At 42.3% G+C, this 15,504-nt stretch overlaps 1 protein-coding gene across 2 annotated transcripts in view; it reads left to right on the top strand.

Annotated features, from left to right (window-relative positions):
- Positions 1-14,800, top strand: part of LOC110491673 (BRCA1 DNA repair associated) — a 51,677-nt gene extending 36,877 nt beyond the window's left edge. For both annotated transcript variants that reach the window (XM_090202320.1, XM_036946563.2), the window contains exons 19-21: positions 5,893-5,966; positions 7,049-7,109; positions 8,029-14,800. In XM_090202320.1, coding sequence (XP_090058446.1) covers positions 5,893-5,966; positions 7,049-7,109; positions 8,029-8,123 — 230 coding nt within the window. In that variant the 3' untranslated portion in view covers positions 8,124-14,800. The remainder of the gene's footprint in view (positions 1-5,892; positions 5,967-7,048; positions 7,110-8,028) is intronic.
- Positions 14,801-15,504: the final 704 nt, after the last annotated feature.

Genomic DNA, 15,504 nt, shown 5'->3' with positions numbered 1-15,504 from the left:
TGATCTGAAAAGCACATTCACTCTCGGGGGATTTGAAAGACCACTCCTGGGTTATCCTCACCAATATAATTATACTCAGGTGCGCTCTGACTCTGCCTACAACATAATCACAAACTCAATCTTGAAAAAATTGGGTTTGTTGCATTGAAAAGGGGCTGATATAATGTTGATTGAATCACAGAAAAAAAAACGTTGCTCTGTATAGTGCAAAGTAATGGGGCGAACTCGGTGACGTTCAATCTCTTTCGTCTCTGCGCGGGCCTGACATTTCTTCTGCGAGGCAGTCTTGGAGGTGCATGGCCGCTCACCCGTGAAGCTTAGAGGGAACATTGGCCACCAATACGACTATAGGATGAGTGAGATTTTCACTGGACAGTTACACTAATTTAAAGTTTAAAAAAAAATACAAATAATAATTGTAATTGGTGGAGTACTGTGAATACCAATGTCCCTGTGAGCCTCCCAGGCCCATGTAGAGAACACATTGTAGATTCATAATATTACATTGTATTACTTATTCCAAAATGCTTTAATCTGCTGTTTAAACGGAGGGGTGGACCCCCCCCCCCCGCAGTACCTCTGGGGGTCCGTGGACCCCACTTTGAGAACGCCTGCTTTAGATTACGTGCTAAATGACTAGTGTCAGCGGGTGTGTATGCATGCGTTTTTGGCTTTCTTTCACGTGGAGAGGGTACACAACTGGAGTCTGTTCTCGGCAACATGTCTCAACAGGGTCTTCATCTATTATTTACCTGCCTGCTTCCACTGTGTGTATCATATACAATGAGTGCAATCTATATCATCTCTACACCATGTGCATTTACTTGGCTTTCCCCAAATGAGGATTTTCTTGAAGTAGAAAATATTTTTAGTTTGAAAATGTTACATTTTTTTGCGTATTGAATAACAAGGTTGTTATTGCAAAAGATAATTTATCTGTGACTTACCAGACTGAATAAAAGTTAAGTATGAATAAAACGAGTGCCAACGAGTTGGTGCAGATTTGGTTTTTCACTGGGATATAGAGTGCAATTACAAAGTGCTGTGAACACGAGCCCTGAAAGCAAAGAATCATCAATGCTGCGGTTGGTTTCCTATATGTAGCTTGTTGATTTACACGTTTCTAACCTTGTAATGTTTGGAATTAAGTTTTTCTTCCTGAAGTGAACAAATTCTTGGCTAGATCCACAAAATATATTGTTTTCAGTAAATGTTCCTTCCCCCGTGTTTCTTGTCCCTTCCCCCATGTTTCTTGTCCAAAGTCTGTCCTGATTCTTGAGCAGCAACATTATACCCTTTTCAAATTATAGTGGCAAACTTTTCACAATGTTTTTTTCCAGCCACTACGGTGAATGCGTAACCAGGTTAGCACAGTGAAGGGAAGTACAGCTCGGCTTCACTCTTGTTTGTGTGGACTCGTTAATGTGAAAAGGGTAACGAATATAACTCAATGTGATGGAAACTCTCTGAACATCACACCACCTGTGGATGAAGACCGACACAAACGAAAAACGAGACAGACTGAAGACATTAACAAAGTGAATAAAGTGATACTTCAAATCAAATGAAAATGTACAGTATATCGTGATATTATGTAGTTATAGTATGGACAGTGGAAAATATTGTGATATTACTATTTGTTCATTTTGTACACCCCTACTCTGATGAGAGCGTGTAAAAAGTGTTCCAATCTTCTCACCATATGAATTCATAACCAGAGGTCACCTCTGGTTTAGGTTGGTTTTGCGATGGTGTAGTCATTCATTGGCCAAGGGAACCGTGGAATAATTTTAGAGGAAGGAATACAGTCTGGTACCTAGCTGTTTTTGGACGTTGAAACTTACCAATGGCAATGTGTAGCCTGTGTCCGAAACACCCTAGTCTTGTCCATTTTGTTCAGCTCCAAGGCTTTGACCATGTTCTATCCGCTGTCGGTGGTCATACATACTTGACGTGACTCTTTCAAGCCCCAGGATGAAAGTGCCTCCCTCAGCCCAGCTGCAATTATGCCTCCGGTGTGGTCGTCTGGGAAATAAGAGGTCTGAAGGCATTTGCTTTGCAGCTTACAGTTGTCGTCAATGTAATGAATCGTGAGGCTAATGTATGGCTCTGTGGTCCGGCTTGACCATAAGTTGGCAGTGGTAGAGAAGAATGCAGTGTTAGGGATTTTGTTGGCAACTCTGCCCCGAATTTCTGTGTAGAGTTCTGGAAGACGTGTTGTTGAAGTATTTACGGCTCGGCATCTCATATCTTGGGTCTAGAGTTCGAATCAACTTTCTGAAACTGTCTTCCTCCGCAGTTTGAATTGGTTCCATGTGATACGTAATTGCACTCGTTCTCTCATTCCACTTCTTCTTGCTCTTTTTGTCATAGGGAATACCACTAACGAATGATGCCTTGAGCGATAGCTGAGTGCGGGTCTTGCTTGAAGATATCTTGGGAATTGTGCCGGGAGTTTGTTGCACGCATTCTGGTAGATTCTTCACATTCGTGCACATGTAGGGTTTTCAGGTGGTGAAAAAGATTGCTGGTGTTTCCACCTTTTTGGCTAGTGCGTCGACACAATTTACACAGTACTGTTTGTTGGTCAAGGTCGGATATCAAGCTAAACCAGTTCCAAACGACAGAGTAGACCCCCTTTTTTCGAACCAATTATTTGTCGTCCTGCAAATCAACATCAATAGCGTTATTTTCCTTGTCAGTCATTCTCGATGCTTGATTTTCAGGGGGCACTTTTGCCAACAAAATTTCCGCTTACTCTGCACTTGCGCATGCTTGTTTGTTGACTTTGATTGGCAGACAGATTACGTGTAACGTCCGAGAAGAAACTCGGCTGAAATTAACGAAACAAAAACGCTTTATTTCATACGTGTATTAATTTATCAATCAAATGTATTTATAAAGCCCTTTTTTATATCAGCCGATGTCACAAAGTGCTATACAGAAACCCAGCCTTTAACACCAAACAGCAAGCAATGCAGATGTAGAAGCACGATATGGCAAAATCCATATCAACATCATACCGGTGTACCGCCAACACCTACGTCAGAAAGAAATGACGTGGTCTTCATGGACAGGTTCTATGTTACCAACCTATTGACACATATATATGGTGAGGGTCTCTCCTTAATCGTCGTCTCTCCACCAACCCACTGCTACGTCCATCCTTTTATACTTTTCTCCCTATCTCTTCCCATTCGGGTGATCAAATCCTGTAATGAATCCACGCTCTAATTAATTCTTTTTTGGGGATGTGGAAGATGGGGGAGAGGAGGTAAGGAAGAAATTAAGTCTGGTGACTTGGTGAAAAAAGGAGTTGATACCTATCCATGACGAGGTTTAGCGGCCTTCTCGTTCGACTGTTACTTAAGATGATCAGGGCCTCAAGCCAACTTTTAAATGTAGAGAGAATGTTCGCTAAGTGCATGGTTAGACCATGTGTCGATACTGATAGGATTGAAAGAAAAGCAGTGCTGCTCTTGGATCAGCTTTCATTCAAATTAACATTCAAATTATTCCACAATACTTTAAATGAGAATTATTCCACAATATTACCACCTATGGCTGCAAACAGTAGCGGTGCATGGGTAAAATCACTGGAGAAGCCAAGCCAGGGAAAAAAAGCTAGATTACAACCCACGTGTTGTGATAATTGTGTTGTTTGCTCTATAACCTGTTAATTCATATGCCTCGACACTATGATACATAGGCCTAAGGCCGAGACAGTAGGAAGATACAGTGGCAGAATAAATTCAACCACACCTTTGTTTCATCACAAAACTGGAGAGCAACATCTGTCCAGTGAAGTCCACGAAACATATTGCATGTAACAAACAGTTAAATGACCCACAGCATGGTCAAGCAAGTTAATGTTTCTGACTACTAAACAGCTATGGATTTAGAACCACCGAGTTACCACAAAGAAAACATGCGCTGCCTCCACTATTCCAGCACCATTTCAACTTTTAACATCGTCTAATCACCTAAAAAAAAAAAAAAAGGAGAAAAAAACATGTTGACTTGTAGAGAAACGCCAATACCATCTTCCTCTTTCATGTTGCCTAAACGGTCTATGACTCTGTCATGATACAGTACACAGTTTATTTTTTTGTTGTCTTAGGCTACCTGGATAAAATGCCAGCCCAGCTAGCTACAAAAGTAGGGTGGTTGGTCGGGGTGGGCGTATACCACAAACGCCTAGCACCCCAAAGGTTGCGAGTTCGAATCGAATCATGGACAACTTTGACCATTTTAGCTAATTAGCAACTTTTCAACGATTATCTACTTTTTTGATACTTTTACGTTTTCCAAATTCGTAACATATGCTATATATACAGAAGTATATGGACACCCCTTCAAATTAGAAGATTTGGCAATTTCAGCCACACCCGTTGCTGACCGGTGTATAAAATTGAGCACACAGCCATGCAATCTCCATATATAAACATTGGCAGTAGAAAGGCCTTACGAAAGAGCTCAGTGATTTTCAACGTGGCACCGTCATAGGATGCCACCTTTCCAACGTGTCAGTTTGTCAAATGTCTGCCCTGCTAGAGCTGCCCCGGTCAACTGTAAGTGCTGTTATTATGAAGTGGAAACATCTAGGAGCATGAAGTGATAGGCCACACAAGCCCACAGAACAGGACCGCCGAGTGCTGTAGCGCGTAAAAATCCTCTGTCCTCAGTTGCAACATTCACTACTGAGTTCTGGAAGGCAACGTTAGCACAAGAACTGTTCATCGGGAACTTCATGAAATGAAAAGCCTAAGATCACCATGCGCAATGCCAAGCGTCGGCTGGAGTGGTGTAAAGCTCGCCACCATTGGACTTTAAAGCAGTGGAAACGCGTTCTCTGGGGTGATCAATCATGCTTCACTATCTGGCAGTCCAACGAACAAATCTGGGTTTGGCGGATGCCGGAAGAAAGCTACTTGCCCCAATGCATAGTGCCAACTGTCAAGTTTGGTGGAGGAGGAATAATGGTCTGCGGCTGTTTTTCATGGTTTTGGCTAGGCCCCTTAGTTCAGTGAAGGGAAGTCTTAATGCAACAGCATACAATGATTTTCTAGACAATTCTGTGCTCCCAACTTTGTGGCAACAGTTTGGGGAAGGTCCTTTCCTATTTCAGCATGTCAATGCCCCTGTGCACAAAGCAAGGTCCATACAGAAATGGTTTGTCGAGAACGGTGTGAAGAACTTGACTGGCCTGCACAGAGTCCTGACCTCCACCCAATCAAACACCTTTGGGATGAATTGGAACGCCGACTGCGAGCCAGGCCTAAAGGACCAACATCAGCGCCCGACCTCACTAATTCTCTTGTGGCTGAATGCTGCAGGGACTTGCTTCCAATGTTCCAACATCTAGTGGAAAGCCTTCCCAGAAGCGTGAGGGGGACCAACTCCATGTTAATGCCCATGGTTTTGGAATGAGATGTTCGATGAGCAGGTGTCCACATACTTTTGGTCATGTGTTGTGTGTGTGTGCATATAGTGCGTTCTGCAAATTCTTAACATATTGTAATTCGTAGCTTCTTATACGAAGTGGGTGATAGACATCCACAAATTAATATATACCATACGTATCATACAAAATGGAGAGTCACCGATTTACATACAAAATAATACGCAATGCTCTGAGACCAAGTTGCACTGTCAGGCAGCCTAAACATCTTGATTATACGTTTTACCAGAGATGTTCTGTGAATAAAGTGACGCAGTGGGGCAATAAAAAGCATCTGACGATGCCCTTTGGCTGCCCTACGAGTTGTTTGGATCACTCGTAGACGTGCAAAGGTTTTCAAGAGTCACGTTATTAATGAAGGCTCTGGGGAACTCACTGACCTCTGTCTCTTAATCAGGATGTATGTCTTTCTCGCTCTCCCATTTCTCCAGGTCAGATGGAGTGGATGGTGGAGCTTTGCGGCGCAACAGTGGTTCAAGAGCCTCTTCTCTTCACTGGTGAACTGGTAAGAATGTCTGTCTGACCTTGAAAATGTTATGTTATTTGTCACATGCACCGAATACAACAGACTACCGTGAAATGCGTACTTACGAGCCCTTCCCATCGATGCATCAGGCTAGATAATAATAAGAGTAAACTAAAGAACGGACTAGCAGCAGCATATGATGAGAATGAAAGTGTGTGTGTGTGTGTGGGGGGGGGGGGGGGGGGGGGACGACACAGAGTGTGTACAGTGAGCTCCCAAAATATTGAGATGGTGACACATTTTTTTATCGTTGTTTTGGATTTGAAATTATACAATGACTATGAGGTTAAAATGCAGACGGTTTAACTTTTTAATCCATATCCGGTGAACCGTTTCAAAATTACAGCACTTTGTACACAGTCCCCCCCATTTTAGAGGACCAAAAGTATTGGGAGAAATTGTATGCGTATTAAAGTAGTCTAAAGTTCAATGAGTTAGATGCACAACTATCATACCTCCCCCTATTTGTGCGTCTAACATTCTCATTATTATTATTAATAATGATTCATTCAGGATTATCTGTAATCATGGTAGAATCCACATTAATGTAGAAGTGCTTAGAAGCATTTTCTATTCTTATTTACAATAAAAGTGACTCCAAAATGACACACTACATTATTTAATTTTTCTATTGGGCACAAAATCATCTGAAACACAACCAAAACAAATGCATCCAACAAGTTTGTAGAGTCACAAGCTTGATGTAATCATTGCTCACTATATATAGTATTTCTAAGTATGCATAGTCAGTGCAAGATGAATGCAGATAGACTTGTAATGCGTGAAGAGGGAACAAACATCCACACACCACTACACTCAACAACCAAAACTATGCTCAAGTATCCTCTGTGTGTGTGAGAACCCTGCAGAAGGGCTTACTGTGTCTATTGGCTGTAAATATCACAGTGTGGGCCTTTGTAAGTCCTGTGTTGTAACTGCACTGAAAGTGGAGAAATACTAAATTACTCTTGTTCTTTACTTGAGTGGATAATTCCGGATACAGTAGTGGGGAAGAGGGGATTTCTCAATTCTCTTTTTCTCTTTTTCTTACTTTTTGTCAGAAAACTCGTCAACTAATAGTGGTACAACCAGGCTCGGACCAATCACCAATAAACTACCAAGGTGAGTCTCATAAGTGGAAATGACTCTTCCACAAACACACACAGTCACACACACTCACATTCTCTTTCACACACATTTCCAACATTTTTCTCTCACACACACACATTCTCACACAAACACACACACCGTTAGGCTCCATTCCTAAAAATGCTGTGATTATGGTGCCGTCCCGGCCAATGACAGGGCAGTTGCATAAGTCATCCACACGCCCTATCGCCCTGAGGCTGAAGCACCGCACAGGGATAGACCTCTAGTGTGTCAGACAGAGTGGGGGTGGAGAGAAAAAGCTGTGTTTGCGTGTACTATCTGGGGGTCTGAGAAACATGTATAAAACTTTTTTTTTTTTATGTCCGCTGTAACAAATGGACTAATAAAGCTAAAGAGGAAAATGGAAAGGGAGGGGAGGGGGTGATGAGAGAGGTGGTGCAGCAGCATCCTTATGGGGCACCATTTTAAACATGCTATATTTTGTGAAAAATATCAATTCTGTGCCACAAAATACATCTCTTTAATTAAAAAGTTACAAACGGCACCACACCCAATACATCCCTCTCCCGGTGGTCTAGTTTGTGTAGTTACATATTTAACGTGGCCTTTCTTACCCAACGTCCTCAGGCTCTCCCAGGTAACCAAGTTGTACCTGCTAGCCCCTCTGCACCATCGATTTTAATCAAATACACAGACATGCACACATTCACGTCACACCATCTCACACACTACACACATCAGCCCATACACAAGGTAACACAAGGCCACGCTCACATTGGGAAGAGCAAATGGTGTAAGAAGTCGATCCGCGGTGTGTGATGTCATATCGCTGCGTCTACCTGTTTTAGTTAAATACACCTGTGGCCATTTTGTTGAGGGTGTTGCCATAGCAACACATACCTCATCCTCACTTCATGTGTGTTCTCCACAGCCCTCCAGAGGATAGCCACGGTCATCACCCGTGGTTGGGTATTTGATTCCGTGGCAACCTACACCCTTCAAAGCCTCGACAACTACAGAACGTAACCTTCAGACCTGGTGTCACATCCAAATCGCTCCGCTGGCCTGGACCCACTCCACTCGGTTCACTGGTGTGATACACAAATCGTTCCCTGGTCTGGATCCTGTCACTAGAGGCAGTCCCCAGTGTCACGTCCAAGTGGCTCCCTTGCCACCCTCTTTCTTAAAGAGTATTCATACCCCTTGACTTATTACACATTTTGTGTTACAGGCTGAATTCAAAATGGTTTAAATATTTTTTTATCTCCCATCTACACACGATACCCTGTTAATGGCAAAGTGAAAACATGTTTTTAAAAATGTTAGCAAATTTATTGAAAATTAAATGCATAAATATTTAATTTACATAAATATTCACACCTCTGAGTCAATACTTTGTAGATGCACATTTGGCAGCGATTACAGCTGTAACTATTTCTGGGTAAGTCTGTTCTTTTCAAAATTCTTCAAGTTCTATCAAGTTGGTCGTTGATCGTTGCTAAACATCAATTTTCAGGTCTTGCCATAGTTTTTCAAGTAGATATAAGTCTAAACTAACTCAGCCACTCAGGAACATTCAATGTCCTCTTGGTAAGCAACACCAGTGTAGATTTGGCCTTGTGATTTAGGTTATTGTCCTGATGAAAGGTGAATTCATCTCCCAATGTCTGGTGAAAAGCAGACAGAACCAGGTTTTTCTCTAGGATTTTGCCTGTGCTTCATTCCTTTCCCTTTCTTTTTTATCCTGAAAAACTCCCCAGTCCTTAATGATTACAAACATATATTTAACATGACATAGTCACCACTCTCCTTGAAAATATGGAGAATTGTACTCAGTATTGTGTTGTATTGGATTTGCCCCAAATACAACACTTTGTTTTCAGGACAAAAAGTGAATTGCTTTGGCAATTTTTTTTGCCGTATTACTTTAGTGGCTTACTGCAAACAGGATGCATGTTTTGGAATATTTTTTTGTGCATGCTTTCTTTTCACTCTGTCAATTTGTTTAGTATTGTAGAGTAACTACATTGTTGTTGATCCATTCTCAGTTTTCTCCTATCACAGCCATTAAACTAAACGGTACGGTTTTAAAGTCACAATTGACCTCATGGTGAAATCCCTGAGCGGTTTCCTTCCTCTCCGGCAACTGAGTTAGGAAGGACGCCTGTATCTTTGTTGTGACTGGGTGTACAGATACACCACAGCAATAGGTACCCTTTTGCGAGGCGTTGGAAAACCTCCCTGGTCTTTGTGTTTAAATCTGTTTGAAATTCACTGCCCGACTGAGAGACCTTACAGATAATTGTGTGGGGCACAGAGATGAGGCAGTCATGAAAAAGATCATGCTAAACACTATTGCACACTGAGTGAACCCATGCAACTTATTATGGGAACTTATTTAGCCTTGTCATAACAATACTTATTGACTCTAGACATTTCTGCTTTAAATTTGTAATTAATTTGTCAAATGTATGGGGTATTGTGTGTAAGCCAGTGACATCTCAAGGTAATCCATTTTAAATTCAGGCTGTGACACAACAAAAAAAAAATGAAAAAAGTTGAGGGATGTGAATACTTTCTGAAGCCACCGTATGCCTAAGAGACAATCCATGATCAACCAGTTCAAAAGATTACAGCACTTTACCCCATCCCCCTGGGGTTGACTTGTTTTTGTCACCATGACTACATGACTTCCTTTAAAATAGTTGTTATGCAGTCGCTTTGTGTTATAACTAAACTCTGTGTGATGTACATAAATGTAACGTTCTCTTACTTAAAACAACTCGCATGGAAACAAATGATATATTTTTGGACCCTGTGAGAATGAGAAACCAATGACCTGAAGAGAGCCAGAGGCTGGTGTTTTTCTTATATATGCACGCATACATACGCATGCGCACGTGTTCGTACAAACACACACGTGTGTATATATTAACACACACACACACACACAGGGAAAGCGAACAGGAATCTTTAATAGGGTGGTGCAACATTGTTGTCTTTTGCCTCCGTTCTCCCTCCCTCTCTTTTTCCTCCGAAAAGCCTGACATACCCTGAAAACAACAATGAAAAGGGGGGCGCTTGTGGGGCTCACAGGCCTGTTACGAAATGTTCTCCAGTATTTGACTTTATACACAAACTGTGCTTCAGGCCAGAGCATCTCTCAGTGAATCAGTAGCATATTGCAAGAGGGGGCCAAGCACAAAACTGTTCTATGGGGTAGGAAAAAATACCTTTGTTTGAGGCCCGGGAGCTCCAACTGGCTTAAAACCTTTTATCAGACACACTTGTTGTTTTGCGCCAGCGTCATCTGAGTGTTTTCTTTTCAGAAAAACCTATTAGTATTTATTTACCTTGACTTCCCGGTACGCTGTTCTCTTCTCTCAAGGTCTCATGCATTTTAATGTTGAAGAAGCTTTTTACCCCTGGTTCATTAAAGCCCACTATGTGTATCCTACAAGGCTTTCAGACCCCTGTTCACTAGATATCCCAAACAAGACCAGCGCGGAGAGAGGGGGCGTGGGGGGAGCAGGAATATGCTCTGCCAGTAGCAAGCGTTCTACTGAATTATTGAACAGGCGACAATTGGGAATAGAAAGGAAGATGCCGAGGGTAGAGATTGAGAGGAGTGGAGAGGACCACAAGCGCATTAAGGGGGCCAAGGATTGCCCTCGTCCATAAATTGAGAGCCTGTTGCAATTCTGTGACTGTAAGTAACCCACCGTGACTAGGGTAGCCTGGCGTGGTTTGAGACCTGAAGACTTGAGTTAGCTCCCCCGAGCTGATGCTTAGGTTTAGCTCAACAGGCTAACACAGTCTTGTGGCGTGCAGGTTATCCGGGTTGCATACCTGGTTGGTCACATAAGCCTGGGATGTTGTTCCTGATGGACAAAGTTGGTGGTGTCCAAAATATTGTGCTATGAAAGACTTTGTAGCACAATAGCACGGTTAGCGGCATGTGGTAAAGTTGCAATGTAAAAACCCTAGGGGGACTGTTCAATCCAAACTCATTTGTATGCACCCAGGGTATTAAATACCAAAAATAACATTCAACATGTGCTGCGGACAATTTAATCGATAATGAGAATGTTTAAAAAAATAAACATATTTTAATTTTTTACTCAATAACACATTTGGGTACTAACCTCAATGGTAGCTGGAAGGGACTAATTGTTATCTGATTTTAGCTGTCACACTGTAAGTTCACCCTCCTATAGAATGGATAGAAATAATGAATTTGACTTAAACATTTTCGTTTTTTTTCACTCTCATATGCTATGGATGCATTAGGTCAATGAGAATCTTAATAGTTGTAATCCATGCATAGGAACAAAGGACAGTTGTGTGGCGTGTTGTAATGGAGCACCGTTCCTGCTGTGAGAGACAGAAGGCCTCATGTCTGTCTTGAATCTAATTGGACCCCAAAGGGTGACAGTATCTCTTAACGATCATGTATGGAGAAAGCACCGTCTAAATAATGTATTGAAACCAGACAAATGTATGCAAGACAAAAACATTGATATGCTTAATGCTCTACCATATGGTTGGCAATGTTATATGTCTGTTAGTCTGCTATCACAAGATTCAGCGAGAGCATATGACAAGGGGACCAAGATGGAAAGTTAGTCCTGATTCCCAGTTATAAGCTTGTAATAATATCCCTATATAGGGTTGTACTTTTATGGTAGACCGCACTGAAGGAAGAGTGACGCCTCGAGGACGTCTCTCCCCTCTTCGCGGAGTCCTACCCTGTAGACCGCAGCCTACTCCAGATAGAAGTTGGGTTATAAATATCGACAGAGACTTTGCCTGAGCTGCTGGAAGTGTTTCGCCTGCCGCTGCTTTATTGATTGGCGGTGCCCACAGGGCCTGCTATACTACTTTATCGTCTGCTGTTTTATACATTATCGCCTGCTGAGGGAATCTGGAAAGGTTTTCATCAAGAAGTCGTGAATTAGACGGGGTGATATTATGCATGTATGCACACTCATGCATTGTTTTAAATGGAGTCTTCTGCACATATACGCTATAGATACAAAATTATGTGGACACCCCTTCAAATTAGTGGATTGGGCTATTTCAGCCACACCCGTTGCTGACAGGTGTATGAAATTGAGCATACAGCCATGCAATCTCCATAGACAAACGTTGGCAGACTGTCCTTACTGGGGCCTCCCGGGTGGAGGAGCGGTCTAAGGCACTGCATCGCAGTCCTTGAGGTGTCACTACAGACCTTGGTTCAATCCCAGGCTGTGTCACAGCCGGCCGTGACCGGGAGACCCATGAGGCGGAGCACAATTGGCCCAGCGTCGTTAGGGTAGGGTTTGACCGGCTGGGATTTCCTTGTCCCATTGCGCTCTAGTGACTCCTTTTGGCGGGCAGGCAGGGCCCCTGCAAGCTGACCTCGGTCGCCAGCTGGACGGTGTTTCCTCCGACACATTGGTGTGTCAAGAAGCAGTGCGGCTTGGCATTATCGTGTTCTAGAGGAAGTATTGCTCTCGACCTTCGCCTCTACCGTGTCTGTAAGGGAGTTGCAGCGATATGACAAGACTGTAACTACCAATTTAAGGAGAAAAACAGGTAAAAACATAAAGTGACTTTCGATGACTTTCAACGTGGCACCGTCATTGTTGTTGCACCGAGCAACAACGGCTCAGCTGCAAAGTGGTAGGCCACACAAGCTCACAGGATGTGCAGCAAAGTGCTGAAGCACCGAAGCGTAATAGTCTCCTCGGTTGCAACACTCACTACCGAGTTCCAAACTGCCTCTGGAGGCAACGTCGGCACATGAACTGTTAGTTGGGAACTTCATGAAATGAATTTCCATGGCCAAGCAGCCGCACACAAGCCTAAGATCACTATGCGTAATGCCAAGCGTCTGGTGGACTGGTGTAAAACTCGACACCATTGGACTCTGGAGCAGTGGAAATGCGTTCTCTGAAGTGATCAATCACACTTCACTCTCTGGCAGTCCAACAGACTAATCTGGGTTTGGCGGATGCCAGGAGAACGCTACGTGCATAGTGCCAACTGTAAAGTTTGGTGGAAGAGGAACAGTGGTCTGGGGGCTGTTTTTCATTGTTCGGGCCAGGCCCCTTAGTTCCAGTGAAGGGAAGTCTTAATGCTACAGCATACAATGCTTTTCTAGACAATTCTGTGTTTCCAACTTTGTGGTAACAGTTTGGGGAAGGCCCTTTCCTGTTTCAGCATGACAAAGCCCCCATGCACAAAGTGAGGTTCATACAGAAATGGTTTGTCGAGATTGGTGTGGAAGAACTTGAGTGGCCTGCACAAAGCAAGTCCCTGCAGCAGTGTTCCAACATCGAGTGGAAAGCCTTCCCAGAAGAGTGGAGTCTGTTATAGCAGCAAAGGGAGGACCAACTCCATATTAATGCCTATGATTTTGGAATGAGTAGCTCGACGTGCAGGTGTCTACATACTTTTGGCCGTGTAGTATATTTGTCTTTGAGCATTTCATATATAAATGTAATGTGTTGATTTTTATTGAGTTTTGTTGCGTCACCTTGAAGTCGATCAACTGTTCTTGGCTAATGTCTATATTGTCCTCGAGTCCAAATCCTTAGCGTCCGAGTCCTTTACAGTTGTTGAGTTGTTGACTCCATCGTGGCCGAGAAGAAAAAAAAAATATATATATATATCTTTTTTTTTTTTTTTTTTTTTAAATAGTCAGAATTCTGACTTGCGGGCCTTTCAAATGCCAGATGTGCACTTTGGTGTGATGGAGCACTGAATGCTGTTTTCAGCATTTCCCCCAAAGTCACAGAGAAACCTTGGAGTATGGATTCAGCTTAACTGTCTTTGACAATAGCATGCATTTTATTGGACACTGAATTAGGCCTCTGTTGCACTGTTTTACAAGAGTGATTTTTAAAGGCCAAACAACAATGGACATATTCAAATGGTTCAATAGACAATGGCCTATGTGCATAAAGATGTCAGAATTCGAATATAGTATGATGTCATTGTTTTAGCCATCTGAAAAAAATGAACAGAACAGGCTTGGAACCTCCTAACCCTGTCAATTTGACTGGTGTGCTCATATGGTCCACTCGCAAATGGCTGCCTGATATTGTGACGCACTAATTTCCATGGTGATGTAGAATGTTAATTGAAATTGTTACCTGATGTGGTTCATTCAATGGAATGTGTTTTTGTAATACCTATTTGAGTTGAATCAACAAATCACAGCACATATTGATGTGTACATGTCCTGCTTTGCTCCTATGCAAGTATACCCAATGGATGTCAGTGACATCCCGACAACTTTGAGAAAAAACACATCACTGTTGTTGTGAGATGGTGAAGCGTATTCATGACATGAGGAAAGTAGAATAGCATCTCTCGCCATTGAAAACAGGCAATAGATGTCAGCACCACACGATTATTCAAAAAAGTATTAAAATAACGAGATGTATCTACCAATCCAAAGAGGGGAAAAGGCGGAGCTTGATAGCCCGCCGTTCCGCTCTGTGGACAAGAAATCCCATTTTGGGGGTGTAAACATAGGTGTCGTCATTATATCCAAAACTCTGTTCTAAAGTAGGGGTCTGAGCGGATTGTCGGGTGCCGGAGCATAGTTTATAATAATCTGTACACTGCAAATTGACCACGACTATGCCCAAAAATGGATTTGTTATTTTCAGAAACAGTCATGTCTCAATGTAATAAAGGTATGAAATGATCACGTTTCTTTTTTAATTCATGGGGATACTTGGAACAGATTTCCTAAATGAAACTAATTTTTAGCTGAATTCCTGGTGATTTTTGTATTTTTTAACCAAAACTAAAACATTAAAAAAAAAATGTTTTACTTTGGGTGGGCCAAAAGAAATCACGCACAGGATGGTTTTGGCCCACAGGCCACCTGTTGCCGACCCCTGGTCTAAAGTCTGTGAATGAAAGGACCTTCTCGCATCAAGTTCAGTTTTTATAAATGCCAACTCTTGTGGGAAAAATGGCGCATGCACATTTTGAGATATATTTTGTACGTATGCACGGTATATATGGTGTTAGTCTGCTTTTCTCCTCGTTTAACACCTGATTTACTAAATAAAAGCACATTTCAATAGGTTCAGGTATGTCATGACATAGCACAAGGGGGGGGGGGGGGGCTTTCATATTTTGTTCTCTATTTCTCTACTGCTCCTCAAGTAAGGGGGAGGCTGATGACATCACGGATTCCCATCAGATGAATTTCTTGAATGCCCTACTCGAAGTTTGCAGTTGTGTAAAAAAAAAAGAGGGAAAAAAAAGCTGTTTTGCTCAACTTATTTAAAAAAAATCTTTAGTGTACTGTAGCTAGTCTTGAATGATGGGTCAAAATGTTGATTTCTGCCTAAACAGACATACCCAAATGTAATTATGTTTCATGAGATGGCCATAAACA

This window comes from Oncorhynchus mykiss, chromosome 16 (genome assembly GCF_057628025.1).
Source record: "Oncorhynchus mykiss isolate SJ-2025 chromosome 16, ASM5762802v1, whole genome shotgun sequence".
NCBI lineage: Eukaryota > Metazoa > Chordata > Actinopteri > Salmoniformes > Salmonidae > Oncorhynchus > Oncorhynchus mykiss.
The sequence above is the reverse complement of the archived record's forward strand: the minus strand, read 5'-3'. Positions and strand labels throughout refer to the sequence as shown.